This window comes from Rhinoderma darwinii, chromosome 8, assembly GCF_050947455.1.
Source record: "Rhinoderma darwinii isolate aRhiDar2 chromosome 8, aRhiDar2.hap1, whole genome shotgun sequence".
NCBI classification, from domain to species: Eukaryota; Metazoa; Chordata; class Amphibia; order Anura; family Rhinodermatidae; genus Rhinoderma; species Rhinoderma darwinii.
This window is the reverse complement of record NC_134694.1, coordinates 120,011,186-120,034,996: the sequence shown is the minus strand read 5'-3', so window position 1 is coordinate 120,034,996 and position 23,811 is coordinate 120,011,186. Positions and strand designations below refer to the sequence as shown.

General features: G+C 40.5%; 1 protein-coding gene and 1 long non-coding RNA gene across 7 annotated transcripts in view; one reads left to right on the top strand and one right to left on the bottom strand.

Moving 5' to 3' along the window:
* PCDH19 (protocadherin 19) overlaps positions 1-23,811 on the top strand; it is a 174,126-nt gene that overhangs the window by 106,103 nt on the left and 44,212 nt on the right. For 2 of the 6 annotated variants that reach the window (XM_075836595.1, XM_075836593.1), the window contains exons 3-4: positions 6,488-6,546; positions 15,390-15,559. In XM_075836595.1, the coding sequence (XP_075692710.1) occupies positions 6,488-6,546; positions 15,390-15,559 (229 nt within the window). Of the gene's footprint in view, positions 1-6,487; positions 6,547-15,386; positions 15,589-23,811 lie in introns of all 6 variants that reach the window. The other 4 variants (XM_075836594.1, XM_075836592.1, XM_075836598.1 and 1 more) reach the window with 3 other exon arrangements.
* Positions 7,411-23,811, bottom strand: part of LOC142659960 (uncharacterized) — a 571,922-nt gene continuing 555,521 nt past the window's right edge. The window contains exons 2-3 of the long non-coding RNA XR_012850395.1: positions 7,869-8,005; positions 7,411-7,766 (exon numbers count right to left, since the gene is read on the bottom strand). This is a non-coding gene — a long non-coding RNA (uncharacterized LOC142659960). The remainder of the gene's footprint in view (positions 7,767-7,868; positions 8,006-23,811) is intronic.

Genomic DNA, 23,811 nt, shown 5'->3' with positions numbered 1-23,811 from the left:
TAGTGAAAGTAAAAGAAATTCATACTTACCGGCCGTTGTCTTGGTGACGCGTCTCTCTTTCGGCATCCAGCCCGACCTCCCTGGATGACGCGGCAGTCCATGTGACCGCTGCAGCCTGTGATTGGCCTGTGATTGGCTGCAGCCTGTGATTGGCCTGTGATTGGCTGCAGCCTGTGATTAGCCTGTGATTGGCTGTAGCCGTCACTTAGACTGAAACGTCATCCTGGGAAGCCGGACTGGAGACAGAAGCAGGGAGTTCTCGGTAAGTATGAACTTCTATTTTTTTTACAGGTTGCTGTATATTGGGATCGGTAGTCACTGTCCAGGGTGCAGAAACAGTTACTGCCAATCGCTTAACTCTTTCAGCACCCTGGACAGTGACTATTTACTGACGTCTCCTAGCAACGCTCCCGTAATTACGTGAGCCCCATTGACTTCCTCAGTCTGGCTGTAGACCTAGAAATACATAGGTCCAGCCAGAATGAAGAAATGTCATGTCAAGAAAGCAAGACGCATCCGCAGCACACATAACATGTGCATGACAGCTGCGGACTTCATTGCGGAATTTAGAATCTCCATTGAAGTCAATGGAGAAATTCCACCATGAGTCCGCAACCAGTCTGCCACAACTCCACAACATCCATTGCATGCTGCGGACACCAAATTCCGCACCGCAGCCTATGCTCCGCAGCGGAATTTTCCGCTTCGTCTAAACGAACACTTCTAAAAAGAAGTGGACGTCAATGGAGAAACGGCTCCGCTGCGGATTAACGCTGCGGAGTGTCCGCAGCGGAATTCAAGAGCAATTCCACCACGTGTGGCTTTGCCCTAATACTGCCCTCATATACAAGAATATAACTACTATAAGGGCATGCCCCCACGTGGCGGATTTCCTCCGCAACTGTCCGCATCAATGCCGCACAGAATCTGCGTTGCAGATTCTGCGGCGGATCTGCCCAAAATGTGCAGTAAATTGATACGGATTAGCTGCTGCGTACTGCGGGAAAAGTGCTTCCCTTCTCTGTATCAGTGCAGGATAGAGAGAAGGGACAGCCCTTTCCCTAGTGAAAGTAAAAGAATTTCATACTTACCGGCCGTTGTCTTGGTGACGCGTTCCTCTTTCGGCATCCAGCCCGACCTCCCTGGATGACGCGGCAGTCCATGTGACCGCTGCAGCCTGTGATTGGCTGCAGCCGTCACTTAGACTGAAACATCATCCTGGGAAGCCGGACTGGAGACAGAAGCAGGGAGTTCTCGGTAAGTATGAACTTCTATTTTTTTTACAGGTTGCTGTATATTGGGATCGGTAGTCACTGTCCAGGGTGCAGAAACAGTTACTGCCGATCGCTTAACTCTTTCAGCACCCTGGACAGTGACTATTTACTGACGTCTCCTAGCAACGCTCCCGTAATTCCGGGAGCCCCATTGACTTCCTCAGTCTGGCTGTAGACCTAGAAATACATAGGTCCAGCCAGAATGAAGAAATGTCATGTCAAAAAAGCAAGACGCATCCGCAGCACACATAACATGTGCATGACAGCTGCGGACTTCATTGCGGAATTTAGAATTTCAATTGAAGTCAATGGAGAACTTCCGCAATGAGTCCGCAACCAGTCCGCCACTGGTCCGCAACATCCATTGTATGCTGCGGACACCAAATTCCGCACCGCAGCCTATGCTCCGCAGTGGAATTTTCAGCCTCGTCTGAAGTGGAAGGCAATGGAGAAACGGCTCCGCTGCGGATTAACGCGGAGGAGTGTCCGCTGCGGAATTCAAGAGAAATTCCGCCACGTGGGGCTTTGCCCTAACAGCGAGTCCTGCATGTCAGATCCACCTTAGATATGATCGGTAACAGCTCGATCCTGCGTGTCAAAGACACCCAGGACCCGCTGTCACTGAACCCGTCAGTCCCGCTGACCTGACGGATCGAGTTCTTACCGATCACATAACTCACATTCTCAGATGTGATGGATCACAGGTGGATCTGACACGCAGGACCCGCTGTCACTGAAGCCGTCAGTCCCGCTGACCTGACGGACACAGGTTTCAGCACAAGATACAGCTGCTCTGTATACAGGATACAGATTAGATACATTGTATCTCAAAAAGTGAAAACAATTTTGAATAAAAAGTATTTAGAATGTTGCACCAATCACGCTGATGCACATTTTTATTAAGAAATAAAATAAAAAAATATATGTAAAAGGTATGCATAGTCTTTTCCTGCTTTAGGTAAATATTGAGTAATCACTGTATATATGAAAAGTTCTCCAACTTTCTAATATACTTTGTGCTCCAATGGGAATTTATCACAGTGCGCTTAGATACAATCACATCCCCATAAACGAAAAAGTCAGTGCTCTGAGCCTTTGTATCCGAGTCCCTTTATTATTGTCAGATTTGTATTTTTTATAAGATGACTCCTTCTTCTAGTTATGCTCATGTATCACCTGTGGATATTACTTTTTTCTTCGACTTCTTGGAGGAAATGTCATTCAAAAGTTATTTGGAAAAGAATGATTAACTCCAAACACGAGATACAGACTGAATATTTGTATTAGACACTTTTATCAGTTACCAAAACCCGGGAGGTAATTATTATTCATCGGCAGAATGACAAAATGTCACTTTTCAGATCGGTAGAAAATTCTGCAGAATAAAACTATTTTTATCCAAATCTGCAGATAGCAGCCAAATGAAGACAAATGTAAGAAATATGAGAATATTCGAGCCATCCAGGATGGTAAAAAATATAATTTTTCACTCAAGTTCCGTAACTAAGGTGTGTGTATATTTGGTGCCCGGCTCATCAATCATGTGCATTATTTAATCTGAATGTATGTGATTCCTGAATTCTCATAATTTAATATATCAGGATCCTGCAACTCAATTTTATTTTTGTTTCCTGCAATGAAAATGCTAAATGTTAAATATTTATGTCTTACTTCGAGACTTCACCAATCCCGAAATGTTAATTGTATGTTAATGGAGTTTTACCTTTGAACTTGGAGCTGCGTTGACACACTATTAGCCTCATTTGGGAATGTGAAGCAATTAGTTTGGAAACAGATTGTGGTCACATTGACCGTCCTTTGTGGTCTCTAGTGATCCATTTGCGATCGGTTTCCTTCTTACGCTGTAATGACGATCAGGGTCGAAAATCTTGATTTTTCCTATTTGCAATTTATATGTTAATGATATATTTGTTAGAAACTTTATTTCTTTAATTTGATCGTTCTTGTGATGTAAATTTTGTGACATTCCACTTTTTGCGACAGCTTCACGCTGTTTAGCAAGCCTATATAAAATTATTTTGACACATTTGATTTGGACATGATGCGACCAAGGAACAATTGTAACTCCAGACGATAGTCTCTCATAATCAGGTAGCGATAATGCAGTTCAATATTTGGAGAAAAAAAGAAAATTATATTTCTTGTTGCTTATTAGAGGAGTCTTCTATTATTTCTTCTAATTCTAAGAGCCATTTACAATTGTATATTTGTGACCTGCAGTACCACTGTTCACCACTGCTGTCAGTGAATATTTTACATAGACATCAATGAAACAGCGCCCCCAGCTCTACTGCTTTATGGCACTGTAATAAAGATAACTAATAAAATAACTATGCGGTATAGTAATGGGCATGAAATTTGCCCCCAGTTTTCGAGTTACTGGTTTTCAAAATGCGATAACTTTGGAGTAAAGCTTCACCCAGACATGGCAGGCATCTTGTTTTTATCAGTTATACTCAACGTACAACATCGCTAATAATAAAAATAGATGATACACCCCCTTCAAAATGTAATATCAATGCTTAAGATTTTTACGCATAAAAATTTGTACGTATTATCTGTCCCCTTATTACTACTTCATCACGAGCCTAAGCAGCTTTATTGGGGGCCGTTATATTTCTTCAAGAATTGACAACACCAAAAATGGAAAATGTGAAGAACATTTAGGATAAACCACAACCGCGTTACTGTTTCTATTTGTGCAGTTTATTATTATCCAGTGGGACTTTAAAATATATTTCTATGATGTTTGTTCATTGCCCGAGGCAGTGAGATCATCAATGTATATCCATCCTTTATATAACGCTCTTATAGGTGGCGCCCATCTGACAGCTGTGCCACATACGTAAAAGGTCCAGTCAATTATTTCCATGTGTCCATACTAGAGCTATAATAATAAAACAGATCTATAAAATGAGCTTGTATATGTAGCAGGTGCCGGAGGCTTTGAAGTGCAAATTCACAGTGAGCTTGTTCTTTAGGAAGAGCTAGACGTCTACGTAGCAGTCCAGGATCAATAACTCCCATCATTGTATAGAAAGACAGTAGCTTACACTGTCCAGTTAGATCACATGGGCTCTACTATATTTCATGGACAAGTGCTTTGTATTCTGTATTGAGGCTGACAGAAGTTACGATGGTTGCTCAACAGGATCGGTTCCCGTCCACCTAGAGGGTTGATATATAATTGATACCATTCATATGATGTTACGGTCACTTTAAAAGCATTAGGCATTGATTTTATCCCAGATATTTACATTTTTTTATCAATGATTCTCCTGTCCAATAAAAGGCATCAAGATTTCAATAAAATGATGCATCATGGGGGACGCCATTTTTAATTAGAAGCGTTTATGCATTCTATGGCCAAGAAGGGGGAGCTACAGTCAATGCTTCGTCTAATGGTTGTGATCTCAATAGTTTACAGCGTATATATTACGATGGGGGTATTCCAACTTTGGATAAAAACATGGGTAGGGCGGTCAACAAAATGTTTGTGGTGCTACCAAGCATAGCATGTGATTATCACCAGTGAGCAATGCGGCATCTGTCCCTGCAGTCTATGGAGGATTCTGGAAGAGCCCTTTAAGAACTACAATAAATAATTTCTGTAATCAGCCAAGTGCACAGGTTTGGAGTGACAGAACATGTTGCACTGAGCCCTTATGTCGCTAGAACTCGTGTGTTTTCTTAGCAGCGATGACTGGCAGTAAGCGCGCTGAAACTCGCCGCTGAACCCGCTGACACAAGCGCAGGGTGGGCTTCATGCTGCTTTTTTGAGATCCGTTGGCAAAATGACACTTTTAGTCTCTGCACAGGCCACTGACAAGGTTAATGCAGGTCATACCTGTGATATACTATGTTCTGCAACCTACCTGCGAGCGCTGTGTGAACATTTCACTTCTGTCAGATGCCACAGCAGCTCAGTTTACTAACAGGAAAATGTTCTATTAACTGCACAAGACATAATCATACAGTGCAAAAATGGAACTGGCAAATAAATATATATATATGTATAATATCAAATATAAATTAAAATAAATAAAAAAATGTATGTTTTTAGGATTCTTGTGATCTGTGTATGTCTATAATAAATTGATTCACTTGTTTTGTTTTACTTTTTACTTTACTTTTTATTCACTTGTGCCTTGAAGCTTATTTCTTGAATTATATTTTCTCTTCTCTTCTCCGATGTCTAATCCTGCGTCTTGTCTTTATCTGGATCAACAAAATATATTTTTTCACATTTTGTTTTGCATTTGCAATCTGAATCCCTCTCTCTCTCTCTAATCTCTCTTCTCTTTCTTCTCTACCCCCTCTCTCTTTTTCCCACTCTCTGTCTTTTCCCTTCCTCTCTTCTGTCTCCGTCTCTTCACCTCTATTTCTCATTCTCCCTCTTATTTAGCTCTTTCTCCTTTTCTATCTCCCCTCTCTCTCTCTTTATTTCTTTCTCCTTCGCACTCCCTCCCTCTCTTTTTCTCTCTATTTCTCTCTTTTTCTTACTCTCTCGTGTTCTCGCTCTCTCTCTCTCTCTCTCTCTCGCTCTCTCTCTATTTCTCCTCCTTTCTTTAGTTTGTAATCTTCTGGATGAGACAATGTTATGTCAGGATTTAAGGAAGGCTCTGCTCTTCTCTCTCTCTCTCTCTCTCACTCTGTCTCCCCCTCTGCTTCTTTTTCTCTCTCTCTCTATCTCTCTCTCTTCTCCATCTTTCTCTCTCTCTCTCTTATTCTCTCTCTTTCTCTCTCTCCCACTATTTCTCCTTCTTTCTTTATTTTGTCACCTCCAGATGAGACAATGTTATGTCAGGATTTAAAGAAGCCTCGGCTCTTCTCTCTCTCTCTTTTTCGCTCTCTTTTCATCTCTCTCCCTTTCTTTCTCCCTCTCTCTTTTCCCTCTCTCTCCTATTTTGTATCTCTCTAATTCTCTCCCTCTCCCTCTGTCTCTCTCTCGCTCTCTTATTCTCTCTCTCTTATTCTCTCCCTCTCTCTCTCTTATTAACTCTCTTATTCTCTCCCTCTCTCTCTTATTCTCTCTCTTATTCTCTCTCTCTTATTCTCTCTCTCTTATTCTCTCTCTCTCTCTCTTTCTTTCTCTCTCTCCCTCTATTTCTCCTTCTTTCTTTACTTTGTCATCTTCTGGATGAGACGATGTTATGTCAGGATTTAACCCTTCCTCTGCTCTTCTCTTTCAGACTGAGAACTATGCATTCGATACAAACTATGTGAACAGCCGAGCACATCTGATTAAAAGGTACGATTCTCCTTTCATTGCTTCAGAAATCGATTCCCTCTGCGGCTGCTGTCGCCACATCTCACCGTGACTTTTCTCAATACTAACATTATCTTGTTGCTCTATTAGGGATTTTTTGTAAACTCACAAATAATAGAGATGACACACTACAGTGTCTGCGCCCCAAAGCGGCGCTGAGAAGGTTAATACATTTCTGCGAGGCACGCACTACATTTATAATGGACTTTTTAATCTGTTAAAGGGCAACAAAGGAATGACCTCAAAATTAACCTATAAACTCAGAACCGTGAACGTTTCCCAATTATTATCCACACCTGTAGATACAGTCGCAGTTCTCACCGTCATTCCTGCGAAACTGCCTACAACCGACTACCAGAAAATGAGAACTCACCCTAAGAGTGAAGGACGTGGCACGTGGCACGAGTTTATTACTGAACAATTTTGGCGCACGACGGTATATTTTAAGCTACGCCCCTTTATGCTAGACCACGCCTCCTTTTTTGCCAAGCCACATTCCTTTGTTGAGCGTGGCACAAAAAGAGTCTAAAATAGTTACGAAATTTGGCGCACGTCATGTCCGTCAGCGTACTGGCTCAATTTGAATAGTAAATCTGCCCCATTGTGCTTCTGAAGTCAGCCAATCACAGGCAGCGACAAATATCATATCATATCATATCATATCGTAAGGCTCCTGGGCCACAATGCAAAACCAGTAAGAAGGCCCCCGAACAAGAACACGTCATTTATAGCACTGGTCTTCTTATAAGGGGCAGGTCGACCTTTAGGGCTCCTCCACGCTCCTGGACCAGAGTGCGACTTCACCCCAACCTGCTGTCACTACTGTGCTATTCTTTAGCCCCCCTGATTGCCGCTTTGGTGGTCTATTTCGGGGTGTAGTAGTAGCCACAAGTATCATTCTATTAAGTTATAACATTGAAGTCCTTCTATTATGTTATTTATACATTGTAACTCTTTGTCACTGAGCACAAGATACATTGTTTCCTCTTAACCCTTGACATATCACGAGAGCACAATGCCACCCTGCAGCTTTCAATAGCCTGTAATTGTTGAACTACAACTCTCAGAATGCTCTAGTGAAATAGAACAATGAAGACATTGAAAGTGAGGGGGGCAGGGGAGACAGGGCAGCGGTGACACTCCATATTTCCTGCATGTTGCATGAATGATCATTGGGCTGTTGTTGTTTTCACGTTTCATGCCTGTAAATAGGAGGAGGACATGGTTTAATGGTCACACACAAGTCAAGAATATCCTGTAGGTGTAATTATCAGCAGAGGATGTGCGCACAGAGACAAACACACCTGCGCTGCGCAGACACACAGCTGCCGCACTTCTTCTTCCATTGTGAAGCATCTATTAATCACACGCTAAGCAAACATGGCAGCCCTGGTGTCCCTGGTAGTCAGGACGCGGTCCCCACCTTTTCTGGTTCCCAGGCCTATTCATCAAGACACAAGGCAGGAATGTTAGTGCAAACAGGTCTCTTTGTGGCTGGATGGTGGATGGGCCTCACCGCAGGAAGCAGCACAATGTCAGGAGGATTTGCTCTTCAATAAAAGATTTTCCTTCAAAGCAAAACCTAAATGATCTTCAAAGAGGATCTTGCCCGGCTACTAATTCAAGCCTGGGAACAATATGCTGGAGGTTTTATGGCTTCTCGCACGCAAACCTGTACAGTAACTGGGGAGCGTCAAGCCTCTTGGGTTATTGATTCCTTTTTTTTTTTGTGTTTTCATACTGTAAAGATGTAGCTGAGGTGAGTTTGTCATTTGGCACAACTCATGATTAAATCAAAATATGTCTCTGGCTTTACATAGGACTTCAAGTAAAACTATTATAACAGCTGAACTTATGATGTCCAAGTAATGCAGGCCTATAGAGTTAAATAGCAAACTCACCTCTGCTACATCAGGACTTAGACCTTAAAGTAAATACCATTAACCCCAAAGTGATAGATAGATAGATAGATAGATAGATAGATAGATAGATAGATAGATAGATAGATAGATAGATAGATAGATAGATAGATATGAGATAGATAGATAGATAGATAGATAGATAGATAGATAGATAGATAGATAGATAGATAGATAGATAGATAGATAGATAGATCGATAGATAGATGGATAGATATGAGATAGATGATAGATAGATAGATAGATAGATAGATAGATAGATAGATAGATAGATAGATAGATAGATAGATAGATAGATAGATAGATAGATAGATATGAGATAGATAGATAGATATGAGATAGATAGATAGATAGATAGATAGATAGATAGATAGATAGATAGATAGATAGATAGATATGAGATAGATAGATAGATAGATAGATAGATAGATAGATAGATAGATAGATAGATAGATAGATAGATAGATAGATAGATATGAGATAGATAGATAGATAGATAGATAGATAGATAGATAGATAGATAGATAGATAGATAGATAGATAGATAGATAGATAGATAGATATGAGATAGATAGATAGATAGATAGATAGATAGATAGATAGATAGATAGATAGATAGATAGATAGATAGATAGATAGATAGATAGATATGAGATAGATAGATAGATAGATAGATAGATAGATAGATAATAGATAGATAGATAGATAGATAGATAGATAGATAGATAGATAGATAGAGTGGGTTCCTGATTAAATAACCACCACACAAACCTCCATTATATCTATCTATCTATCTATCTATCTATCTATCTATCTATCTATCTATCTATCTATCTATCTATCTATCTATCTATCTATCTATCTATCTATCTATCTATCTATCTATCTATCTATCTATCTATCTATCTATCTATCTATCGTTGCACGTTGTTACAGTCTCAGAATAACCATAGATGGAATCTTCTTATTTTATGTTGTGAGTTTGATGATGATGATGATGATGATGATGAGGATGATTAAGGCGAATGATCTACAGAAATGACTGTATTTTTAGTGTTATTAATTTCTTTGACCTTTCTAAGTCTCCATCTGATAAAGTTTACACGTTGTTGCTGCTTGACAATTATTCTCTGGTGATTACTGTAGTAAATGCCAGCGATGTCTCTGATCAGACGCTTTATTATCGTGACTCAGCCGGAGATGTCACATAGATTGTTCTTTCATCATTTTATGTTCTACTTTGGAAACCGACCAAACTTTTTTTATCCCATTTTTTTTTTTTATAAACATCTAATTTCTTTATTTTAAATGAACTATTTGAAGACATGGGTGTGAATGTATCTCCGCAGCCCGTTCTTAGAGCTCAGCACAGCGGTGACTAGTCGGTGGTCTATCTGGTTTCTATGGATACAGAGAGAAAGGCGAACGTCTCGGCAATGCCGTACATAGTCGCATCTCTATAGGTTTCCTAAGTGCGGGACCTGGATTGTGATTGCAAGACGGTTGTCCCATCTCTAGAATAGATGTTCTGCTGAGCAGTGTATCTAAGCCTACCATGTGTGATACTGTCTGCTGAGCAGTGTATCTAAGCCTACCATGTGTGATACTGTGCTGCTCAGCAGTGTATCTAAGCTTACCATGTGTGATACTGTGCTGCTGAGCAGTGTATCTAAGCCTACCATGTGTGATACTGTGCTGCTGAGCAGTGTATCTAAGCCTACCATGTGTGATACTGTGCTGCTGAGCAGTGTATCTAATCCTACCATGTGTAATACTGTACTGCTGAGCAGTGTATCTAAGCCTACCATGTGTGATACTGTGCTGCTGAGCAGTGTATCTAAGCTTACCATGTGTAATACTGTGCTGTTGAGCAGTGTATCTAAGCTTACCATGTGTGATACTGTGCTGCTGAGCAGTGTATCTAAGCTTACCATGTGTAATACTGTGCTGCTGAGCAGTGTATCTAAGCCTACCATGTGTGATACTGTGCTGCTGAGCAGTGTATCTAAGCTTACCATGTGTGATACTGTGCTGCTGAGCAGTGTATCGAAGCTTACCATGTGTGATACTGTGCTGCTGAGCAGTGTATCTAAGCTTACCATGTGTAATACTATGCTGCTGAGCAGTGTATCTAAGCCTACCATGTGTGATACTGTGCTGCTGAGCAGTGTATCTAAGCTTACCATGTGTAATACTGTGCTGCTGAGCAGTGTATCTAAGCTTACCATGTGTAATACTGTGCTGCTGAGCAGTGTATCTAAGCCTACCATGTGTGATACTGTGCTGCTGAGCAGTGTATCTAAGCTTACCATGTGTGATACTGTGCTGCTGAGCAGTGTATCTAAGCTTACAATGTGTGATACTGTGCTGCTGAGCAGTGTATCTAAGCTTACATGTGTGACACAGTGCTGTTGAGCAGTGTATCTAAACCTATTATGTGTATCACTGTTAACTGAGCCTCTGAATCTAAGCCTATAATGTGTGATACTGTCTTCTGAGATGGAGTATCTAAGTCTAGCATATGTGATACTGTGAACCAATGTATCTAGCCTACATTTGTTGAGCTAGTGTATCTAAGCTCATAATGTGTTACTGTCTGCTGAGCTGATATATCTTAGCATATCATGTGTGATGCTGTCCGCTGAGACACTGTATCTAATTCTGTATTCTGTGATACTATCTGCTGAGATGCTGTATCTTAGCCTATCACGTGATAATGTATTTTGAGCCTGCGTATCTAAGCCAATCATGTGTGATACTGTCTGCTAAGCCGCTGTATCTAATCTTATTATGTGTGATACTGCCTGCTGAGCTGCTGTATCTAAGCCTATCATGGTTGATACTGTCTTCTGAGCCAATGAATCTAAGATTATCGTGTGTGATACATTTTATCATGTGTGATACTGTCTGCTGAGCTGTGTATCTAATCCTATCATGTGTGATACTGTCTGCTGAGCTGATGTATCTAAGTCTATTGTGTAATACAGTCGGCTGAGCTGATGTATCTAAGTCTATTGTGTAATACTGTCTGCTGAGCTGCTGTATCTTATCTTATTATGTGTGATGCCATCTGCTGAGCAGCTATATCTAATCCTATCATGTGTGATACTGTCTGCTGAGCTGCGTATCTAATCCTATCATGTGTGATACTGTCTGCTGAGTTTTGTATCTAATCCCATCATGTGTGATACTGTCTGCGGAGCTGTGTATCTAATCCTATCATGTGTGATACTGTCTGGTGAGCCAGTGTATCTAATCCTATCATGTGTGATACCGTCTGCTGAGCCGTGTATCTAATCCTATCATACTGACTGTTGAGTCACTGTATCTAATCCTGTCATGTGTGATACTGTCTTCTCAGATGTTTATCTAATTCTATCATGTGTGATACTGTCTGCTGAGTTGTGTATCTTATCCTACCATGGGTGATACTGTTTGCTGATTTGTGTGTCTAATCCTATCATGTGTGATACTGTCTGCTGAGCTGTGTATCTAATCTTATTGTGTGTGATACTGTCTGCTGAGCTGTGTATCTAATCTTAATATGTGTGATACCGTCTGCTGAGCTGTGTATCTAATCCGATCATGTGTGATACTGTCTGCTGAGCTGTGTATCTAATCCGATCATGTGTGATACTATATGCTGAGCTGTGTATCTAATCCCATCATATGTGATACTGTCTGCTGAGCCTGTGTATCTAATCCTATCATGTGTGATACTGTCTGTTTTGCTGTGTATCTAATCCTATCATGTGTGATACTGTCTGCTGAGCTGTGTATCTAATCCTATCATGTGTGATACTGTCTGCTGAGCTACTGTATCTAATCCTATCATGTGTGATACTGTCTGCTGAGCTGTGTATCTAAACCTATTATGTGTGATACTGTCTGCTGAGCTGTGTATCTAATCCTATCATGTGTGATACTGTCTGCTTTGCTGTGTATCTAATCAGATCATGTGTGATACTGTGTCAAATGATGGTTTCTTTGAAGGATAACCCTCATTTGTTGCGATTCTTCATATGTAAAGTTGTCAGAGCTCTTCCTGATTTTAAGAATTTGTTTTTCACAGACAAATAACCCTGAGTCTTTATTATTCAGCTAAAACAAGATCAAATGAAAATCAACCTGCAAAGCATGAAAATCTGCTGTGATTTACTGTGACAAACGCTGTGTTCTCCATAATGCAGGATCGGCGCGCTCGCCACCACATTATCAGCCAGTAATTCTATCAGATCCCGCCGACACCAGCACAAAACATCCACCTAAAATCACATCAGTGCCCAGGAAATAAACTAGAGGTCTGGGCGCCCCCATAGCTACACTGTGGTGGGTGCACCGCCCCAAAAACGAAAAAAATCCCCATGAAAAGTCAGACTTTGTGAGTTGTTCACCTTGAAATATTGTTAAAAATTCTGCTCAGCTGTTTCTGGGAAAGATGGGTGACCACCAGTGTGTCCCCCCCCCCCCCCAGTCTCAACACTAGGCGGTTTTTCGCGCAGGGTTGATGTGATGAAACTGCAGAGGACGAGTCTCAACTTGACTCTAATATCAGCAGAATATTGTGAAATGCAGCGAGACAAGTGTATATGGTTTACATACAGATGTAGCAGATCTGACTTGGACATGTATCACTTGAGTGCTGAAGTGTTTGCACATTGTGGTGGGATTGGCACTGTTATGAGGGTACTGTGGCTGGTTCTTATGCTGCACTGTAGCTGGACCTTTATTGGGGGGGGGGGGGAATGTCACTGTAACTATTATGGGACATTATGGCTTATCCTGTAGTGGGGCACTGTAGCCACCATTGTGATAGGCATACTGTGGCTCTGACTGTAATGGGGGCACTGTGGTTGTCACTGATATATGGCCACTTTAGTTAGCACGGTTATGGTACACTATGGTTGGCATTGTTGACTAGCACTGTTATGGGGATGCTGTGGATTGCACTGTTATGGGACAATCTGGTTTACAGTGTTATGGGGCACTGTGGCTGTAGCTGTTATAGGACACTATCACTTACACTGTTATGGGACACTCTGGTTTGCAATGTTATGACGCACTGTGGCTGTAACTATTACGGGACACTATGGTTTACACTGTCATGGGGGCACTGTGGCTGTAAATGTTATAGGAAACAATAGTTTACACTGTTATGGGAGACTGGTTTACCCTGTTATGAGGCACTGTGGCTGTAACTGTTATATAACAATATGGCTTACACTGTTTTGGGGGGCACAGTGTCTAGCACTGTTATGGGGATGTTGTGGATGGCACTGATATGAGACACGATGGTTTCCACTGTAATGGGTAGACATTGTTATGGGGCACTGTGTCTGGTTTTGTAGACTGGTACTGTTATTTGGGCACTTTAGCTTGCACTGTTGTAGAGGAGTTATGGCTGGTACTGATATCTGAACGCTATGGTTGGCACCGTCGCAGGGCAGTGTAAAATCTTACGTGTGCTTTGTGGTTTCTGAAAAATTTGCCATGTCACATAGATCAGCCTACAGGTTCCTTCCATCTCAAAAAGTTAAGATCTGTGGGGCTTTTTTTTTTCTATAGAAAGACACAGATAATATATAGTGATATAACCACATTATACGTCTCCCTGCCAGCGTCGGACTGGCCCGCAGGGGTATCTACTGGTGGGCCCTGGCATTAAAAAAAATGTGGGCTGATATAATAAGACAGGAAGCGGTTTTATCAAAATGGGTACAGTAACTGTGTATGTATATATATATATATAGATATATGTGCATGTATTCTTGCGGATGTGCTGTACGTGTGTGTGTGTGTGTGTGTGTGTGTGTATATATATATATATATATGTTCAAGGCTGCATATAATTGTATAGATACACTATTATTTGTCCATAGTATATCAATGTTTTGTATACTGGTTTATTTATATATCCAATATATGGCAGTGTGTACACACATGTATACAGCTTATGGTGGTATTGCTATGTATACAGTGTATAGAGGTATTTTTTATGTGTACCGTATATAGCAATAGTATTTATGTATACTGTATATGGGGGTATTATTTAAATGCACACTATATAGCGGTATTATTTTCATATACAGTATATGGTGGCATTATTTATATATACAGTATATAGCTGTACTGTTTATGTGTACAGTACATAGCAGTTTTATTTATGCATAGAGTATATAGATATATTAATTATGTATGCAGTATATATTGGTATTATTTATGTGTACAGGAAATAGCGGTATTATTTATGTATTTATTATCTTCTATTATTATTTATATATACAGTATATAGCGCTATTTATGTATACAGTATATGGTAACATTATTTATGTGTGGAACTGACTGTGCATAGGTGAATAGTGGGCCCTCAGATACAATTCCTGGTGGGCTCAATGTACTCAAGTCCAACAGAAGTTGAGGCTTTATGATGCCTTAAGCGCCCGATTAATACACTTCCAGATGATTTCATTATTATGTGACATCGTGGATCATAACTAATAATAATGTTTGGCCTTGTATTGGCCTCCAACACTCCATATGCCAATGCCAACGGCCACCCAGCTTTCTGAGACTCATGAATGGCATGTCAGCATAGCAACGCTATGTTATACTCCTAATGGTGTGCAGGTACTTACCCAGCTTTGCCAGAATAAGTTATAACAAACAGGAAGAATTACATTTGTGCCAACAGATATTTGGGGATATATTAGTAAAGGGTTTTTTGGTGGTTCCAGAGGAGCCTTCGAGCCTTTGGTTGGGTCTTCAGAAATGTCACATACTAGGTAATGTCTTCTCTGTGTGTGCTGGGACTTATGGGATGAACTATTACTCGCTACAATCTGAAATAATTCTGTATGATAGAAGTTGACATGACACTAAATTATTGTTGTTTCTTCATCCCAGCAGTTCAACCTTCAAGGACTTAGAGGGAAATAGCCTCAAGGACAGTGGGCACGAGGAGAGTGACCAGACTGACAGCGAACATGACGTCCAGCGGGGCTTGTACTGTGACACTGCTGTCAACGATGTCCTCAACACCAGTGCCAATTCAGTGGGGACTCAACAGACAGACCAAGGTACCGTGCACAACATGGCAGGGACTCTGGTAGGATTCCTGCTACTGTCGAATTTCTATAAAATAAACACTCTTCAGTCTAGGGGGACGTAGTCTTAATTTAAAGGGCAACGCCAGTCACATCCAATATAAGCATGATTATTTCTAAGTAAAAAGGTAAGGACGTCTCAAAAAATAGGACTCAAAGTCCCTTTATTTTACTCTGCAAGTCTCTTGCATCATTCCTCACGATTGATCACAAATTTTCCATTCTCTATACTGTTAATGAAACCTTATCTTGACCTTATCGTAGCCCCCTGCTGATTTAAGGACTTTATATGTGCTGCCAAAAAATTAAGAGAGGAAGGTTAGTGACTATTGTTTTAATAAACTCAACCGGTACTAACTAAAATTGAGTAACTAAGAATGTAATTAATAAAATAGTGGCCACTATAGATTCTAAAACTTTTATAATACTGCCTCCTATATACAAGGATATAACTACTATAATACTGCCCCTATATACAAGAATATAACTACTATAATACTGCCCCATATATACAAGAATATAACTACTATAATACTGCCCCTATATACAAGAATATAACTACTATAATACTGCTCCCTATATACAAGAATATAACTACTATAATACTGCTCCTATATACAATAATATAACTACTATAATACTGCCCCCTATATACAAGAATATAACTACTATAATACTGCCCCTATATACAAGAATATAACTACTATAATACTGCCCCCTATATACAAGAATATAACTACTATAATACTGCTCCTATATACAAGAATATAACTACTATAATACTGCCTCCTATATACAAGGATATAACTACTATAATACTGCCTCCTATATACAAGAATATACCTACTATAATAATGCCCCTATATACAAGAATATAACTACTATAATACTACCCCCTATATACAAGAATATAACTACTATAATACTGCCCCCTATATACAGGAATATAACTACTATAATACTGCCCCCTATATACAAGAATATAACTACTATAATACTGCCCCTATATACAAGAATATAACTACTATAATACTGCCCCTATATACAAGAATATAACGACTATAATACTGCCCCTATATACAAGGATATAACTACTATAATACTGACCCTTATATACAAGAATAAAACTGCTATAATACTGCTCCCTATATACAAGAATATAACTGCTATAATACTGCCCCTATATACCAGAATATAACTACTATAATACTGCCCCATGTATACAAGAATATAACTACTATAATACTGCCCCTATATACAAGAATATAACTACTATAATACTGCCCCTATATACAAGATTATAACTACTTTAATACTGACCCTATATACAAGAATATAACTACTATAATACTGCTCCTATATACAAGATTATAACTACTATAATACTGCCTCTATATACAAGAATATAACTACTATAATACTGCCCCTATATACAAGAATATAACTACTATAATACTGCCCCTATATACAAGGATATAACTACTATAATACTGCCCCTTATATACAAGAATAAAACTGCTATAATACTGCCCCTATATACAAGAACATAACTGCTATAATACTGCTACCTTTATACAAGATTATAACTGCTATAATACTGCCCCTATATACAAGAATATAACTACTATAATACTGCCCCCTATTGACAAGAATATAACTACTGTAATACTGCCCCTCTATACAAGAATATAACTACTATAATACTGCTCCTCTATACAAGAATATAACTACTATAATACTGCTCCTATATACAAGAATATAACTATTATAATACTACTCCTATATACAAGAATATAACTACTATAATACTGCCTCCTATATACAAGAATATAACTAATATAATATTGCCCCTATATACAAGAATATAACTACCATAATACTGCTCTATATACAAGAATATAACTACTATAATACTGCTCCTATATACAAGAATATAACTACTATAATACTGCTCCTATATACAAGAATATAACTACTATAATACTGCTCCAATATACAAGAATATAACCACTATAATACTGCCCCCTATATACAAGAATATAACTACTATAATACTGCTCCTATATACAAGAATATAAGTACTATAATACTGCCTCCTATATACAAGAATATAACTACTATAATACTGCCCCCTATATACAAGAATATAACTACTATAATGCTGCTCCTATATACAAGAATATAACTACTATAATACTGCTCCTATATACAAGACTATAACTACTATAATACTGCTCTTATATACAAGACTATAACTAATATAATACTGCTCCTATATACAAGAATATAACTACTATAATACTGCTCCTATATACAAGAATATAACTACTATAATACTGCCTCCTATATACAAGAATATAACTACTATAATACTGCCCCTATATACAAGAATATAACTACTATAATACTGCCCCCTATATACAAGAATATAACTACTATAATACTGCCCCCTATATACAAGAATATAACTACTATAAGGGCGGGTTCACACATAGCGGAATTTCACTTAAATTCCGCTGCGGACACTCCGCAGCGTTAATCCGCAGCGGAGCCGTTTCTCCATTGACTTTCACTTTAATTTAGCAGTGTTCGTTTACACGATGCGTACAATTCCGCTGCGGAGCATAGGCTGCGGAGCGGAATTTGGTGTCCGCAGCATGCTCTGTCTGTTGCGGAGCAGTGGCGGACTGGTTGCGGACTCATGGCGGAATTTCTCCATTGACTTCAATGGAGAGTCAAAATTCCGCAATGAAGTCCGCAGATCTTATGTGTGCTGCGGAGCGTATTGTTTTTACTACCATGACATTTCTTCATTCTGGCTGGACCTATGTATTTCTAGGTCTACAGCCAGACTGAGGAAGTCAATGGGGCTCCCGTAATGACGGGAGCGTTGCTAGGAGACGTCTGTAAATAGTCACTGTCCAGGGTGCTGAAAGAGTTACGCGATCGGCAGTAACTGTTTCTGCACCCGGGACAGTGACTACCGATCTCAATATACAAGTATCTGTAAAAAAAAATATAAGTTCATACTTACCGAGAACTCCCTGCGTCTGTCTCCAGTCCGGCCTCCCAGGATGACGTTTCAGTGTAAGTGACGGCTGCAGCCAATCACAGGCCAAGCACAGGCTGCAGCGGTCACATGGACTGGAGCGTCATCCAGGGAGGTCGGGCCGGATGCCGAAAGAGGGACGCGTCACCAAGACAACGGGCGGTAAGTATGAATTTCTTTTACTTTCACTAGGGAAAGTGCTGTCCCTTCTCTCTATCCTGCACTGAATAGGGAGAAGAGAAGCACTTTTCCTGCAGTCCGCAGCGGCCAGTCCGCATCAATTTTCTGCACATTTTGTGCAGATCCGCTGCAGAATCTGCAACGCAGATTCTGTGCGGCATTGATGCGGACAGTTGCGGAGGAATTCCGCCATGTGTGGTCATGCCCTTATACTTTTCCTATATACAAGAATATAACTACTATAATACTGCTCCTATATACAAGACTATAACTACTATAATACTGCTCCTATATACAAGACTATAACTACTATAATACTGCCCCCTATATACAAGTATATATCTACTATAGCTTCTCATTGACAAGACTATGATTCTGAGCAGGTTTTTGTATCGTCTCATGTGACTGTTATTGCTCTTTAATCCCAGTGACTTGTGTGATGTTGTTCTGAAGCGTCGCTTATGTTGGGATTATAAGACTTTCTATCCTGTCACTTGGTTTTCGTGGTAACACTTTGCTGGGCATTGATCCTGCTTCTCCCTGTTCTCTGTGGTATTATACAACGTCTTCTCCTCCTCTGCTGTGATCTGTAGTGTAATACTGGGAGATCCAGTAATTATTCTTGGTATAAACAGACACTCTGGAGATTTCAGCAATAACAAGTCACATCCCAGCAGTTTTTTTTCTGTTTTTTTTTTTGCTCTTTGTAAATGATTAGAATTTATTGTTGACATTTTAGCTGTATAAGCAGTCTCCTTATTGAATTGGTAACATTTTGCCTAGAGGATGCAGGAGAAACGCAATAAATTAAATCTATTTATTAAAAGCCTATGTGCCTGATGCTTGTTATACAACATTTTAATGGTTTTTTGCAAAATATTACAGCTGGAAGCTGAAAAAATATGTAAAGGGGGCAATTATATGTAAGGAAGCATAGGATCTATAATACATCAAGGCAGTTATAATCCATTAGATAGGATCTCCAGTCCCTGAGTCTTACTATGCCTTTTAATAGTCTAATCATTTACTTTGCCTAATAAATGTTGGAATTCCAATGGTGACAACCACTAATGGCCGCCAGTACATAGACAAGGGCTTGTGTACAGATATAGCCAAGTATATCTTGATAACTTGCGGCAGCGTGATGTCAGACAACAAAAGCCATTGAAAAGACGTTGAAAAGGTCAAATTAAAGTTTTTAGACACTGTGTATTTAATGTGTTAAAAGATGGCTACATCTGTGCCCTAGAGGTAGCCCTTGCATTTGCTTTAGAGCCTCTGAAAAGGTGTTAAGAGTTAAACTCAGGCTTGCGCTATCATCCTATGGATTGTGTTAAAGTTTACAGGGCTGCTCTCTACAAAGTCAAGGCAATATGGAGACAATTGCAATGGGAAGGGCCAGGGGGTCATGTTTCCCTTCTGTCCTACAAAAGGTGGGAATAGAGTTAGGGCACGGCCAGACGTGGCTGAGTTTTTCCGCTGCAAATGTTGGTGCAGATTTAGGGCAATTACGCAACGAATCTGCAGCAACATTTACATATTTGACAGGTAATTCAGACGTTGCCGAAAAGACATAGGACTTGCCAGACATTTCAGTTTTTGCATTGCAAAGGCTGAAATCCGCAGTGAAATTCCGCTTCTTCTCCGCAACAGTCAATGCATGCTGGGAGGGAAAATTCTGCACCGCAGCCTGTGGTCCGCAGCGGAGTTTTCTGCAATGTCTGAACTAAATTCCCTAAAAATGTATTGAAACAACTGTAAAAAACGGCCGCTGGAGAATTCTACAGCAATCACGCCACGTCTGGCCGTGCCCTAAGGGGCAATAAGTATTAGGACATCTCTTTTGGTGATGGTGGGATGTCTAGCATCTTCAGGGGGCTCCCAGTTTTGCTATAGGGTTCCCCTTCTGTTTTACGTATTGCAATGCTGCATTGATATAGAATGTGACTGGAATACGTTGCAGATTTACATACCGTTCACGGCTTATGAAAAGCTGGGTGACAACTTTCATGGGGCCGGCCATTAGCGTTTGTCATTAAAGGAGATGAAGAAAAGAAGCGAATAGAATAAAAAGGTCAACTATTGATCTTAGTGGGAAAGGATCCGTATATTTGCCACACTCATCATCTGCACGTTACATTGTATCTGATGTCCGGCCTCAGGACAGATGGACACTGGTAACCATATACTGGAGGGTCATTGATTTGTTTCTGCATCGGTACAAGTACTTCCCATCCGAACATCTTCTACATGATCATTTACCATAAGGACCAGATACATCCTTGTAGTTCACACAGAGTAAAGTTTCATATTATTGAGCCGCGCAGCCGTAGAGACTCCGGAAGCCTCAGCGTGGAGCACCCGTCATCTGTGACCTAAACTCCCAAGGCTCCAGTAAGACACAATGTTTCTGGGAAAGTTGAGGTCTTTGACGCAGAGTTCGTGTTTTCTTAATGAGCCGACATCTGCCTCCGGCCATAAGACACCCAAGATCTCATGTAAGAGTAGTCGCTATATCCAGTTGTCATAGAAGACAAGACAATGGTTAGTGAGACCATGTTCACACCCAATGCGGCAAATTTAGTAACAGTCTTAAGTTTAGAACTAGACGAGATGCGCCAAATTTATCACAGTGGCTTATGCTGGATGATACATTTGTAGTCACTTTTGTCTGGCTTTATACCACCTCTTAGTTGGCTTATGTTAGTCCACTTTTTTGCAGCACAATTTTGGTGAAGTCTGGTTATTCTCAAACCACACCCCCTCCCCACTAAACCACACCCCTTCCCAATAAGCCACACCCTTCCCATTAAGCCACACCCCTTTCCCATTATCATCACTAAAATTGCTTACAATCATCTGCGCCAAAAAGAAGGTGCAACTTAGGACAGAATTTTGGCACAACAGCAATAGTAAATCTGCCACAATGTGCTTTATGGTTGGAACTCATAGTGATACAGGTTACATTGAGGTGAATTAGATTTTTGGAGATTTTACTGCAGTCTTTGATTTCTTTCTACAATGTTTCTTCAGACAGGATTGATGGCTTTCAGCAGGGAGATACTCCATTGTTCCATGATTGGGGAACAGGGCGTACGTAATATCGAGGCAGGCCATGTGGCTTTTAGGGGGGCTTGGAGAAAAGGGGTCCTGATTAATCCCATCATTTGGTTACTGGGTGGTGAATTGCGCTGGTAGAAAACAAGCGGGTGAGGAAATGGCACAAGAGTCATGGAATGGGCACAGATGGGGAAACAATCATCAAATGTGGCAACATGATCGAGGGCCCGCTTTGATGTTTGTTTTGGGGGACCCCTCACGGACCTGCTCTCTCAGAATTGATGGTTCAATCTAGATTATCCCTTTCTGGTCCAGTTAGCACCAAATCAATGGGGCAAAAAAAAATCAAAGATTACACGACAAATAAATAGCGGCAATAACGGCAGCAATTTGCAGTTACATAAATGTCACCAAGGCTACGATGTTATTACAGGGAAATAATTGCGCTTGTGCCTGGGATCTGTCTGGTGACTTAACAGAAAGTTCTGCACAATTGTACAATGTATTAAGCCACTTGCTTGTTTGGCAGATAAAAATGTGCTGGTGCAAAATCAATGGAAAACGACACAGTGCTGTAAGCAAGGTAATGCGCTGCCTATTGATCGGCCATGATGGCCGCGCACCTATTATTTGCTGCACACAGATTGCTGCCCTCTTCTGTATTTATAGAAGACTTTGTATTTTGGACTTTCTGCGTCTTACCGAGGTCACGATGGCATCGCTTGCGTCTAATGATCGATGGCGGCTCTTATGTCTGTTCTCTGGCGAGAGGATAGAGGTCGCCAAACTTCATACAAATCCTATTGATCCTTTTCCCTCATTCAGCCGCACTATAGTTAAGAAAAAAGATCCTGTATGTGCTCCAGGTATTATGAGGTAGACAGGTGGAGAAGGTTTAAGTGATGCCACTCCCCATGTTTTATTTGGGAAAATGCAATATTTTTTCTATCAGATCAAGTGGGTGGAATAAATGATGAGCAAAACATGAAGAAATACCACAAGATCGCACTGTGCTATAAATTACAATGCTGCATGTGTATGATTGGGCTTTAAAGGGTGTTTAAAACACAGCAGCACGGAGTATTTAAGGAGAGGGGTGTGCTGCTCTAGTGGAGGGAAGGGACCAATCCACTCCTGTGAGGATGTTAGTGAGGACAGGTCTGCAGCTGACAGGGGACAAATGTGAGGGAGGAGGGAAATGGAGCCCAGTTGAAAATTGGAGATGCTACATGGTGGAAGGAGCAGGGTCCTCCAGCAGCACAGAGCATTTCAGAAGAGGAGTGTGCTGATCTTGTAGGTGATTACAGACTGAAAATTACATAGTGAAAGGAGCAGGGGCTTCCAGCAGCACAGAGTATTTCAGGAGAGGAGTGTGCTGATCTTGTGAGAGATCACAGACTGAAAGTTACATAGTGGAGGTATTAGCCTTCTTCAGCTGCACAGAGTATTTCAGGAGAGGAGTGTGTTGATCTCGAAGATGGTCGCAGACTGAGAGCTATGTTGTAGAAGGAGCAGGCTCTCCAACAGCACAGAGGATTTCAGAAGAGGAGTGCTGATCTTGTAGGTGATCACAGACTGAGAATTTCATAATGTAAAGAGTAGGGTCTACAACAGTACAGAGTATTTCAGGAGAGGAGTGTGCTGATCTTGTGAGAGATCACAGACTGAAAGTTACATAGTGGAGGAGGCAGTGTACTCCAGCAGCGCAGAGTATTTCAGGAGAGGAGTGCTGATCTTGTAGGTGATCACAGACTGAGAATTTCATAATGTAAAGAGTAGGGTCTACAACAGCACAGAGTATTTCAGGAGGGGAGTGTGCTGATCTTGTGGGAGATCACAGACAGACTGAAAGTTACATAGTGGAGGGAGTAGCGTTCCCCAGCAGCACAGAGTATTTCAGGAAAGGAGTGCGCTGATCTTGTGGGAGACAGTAAAA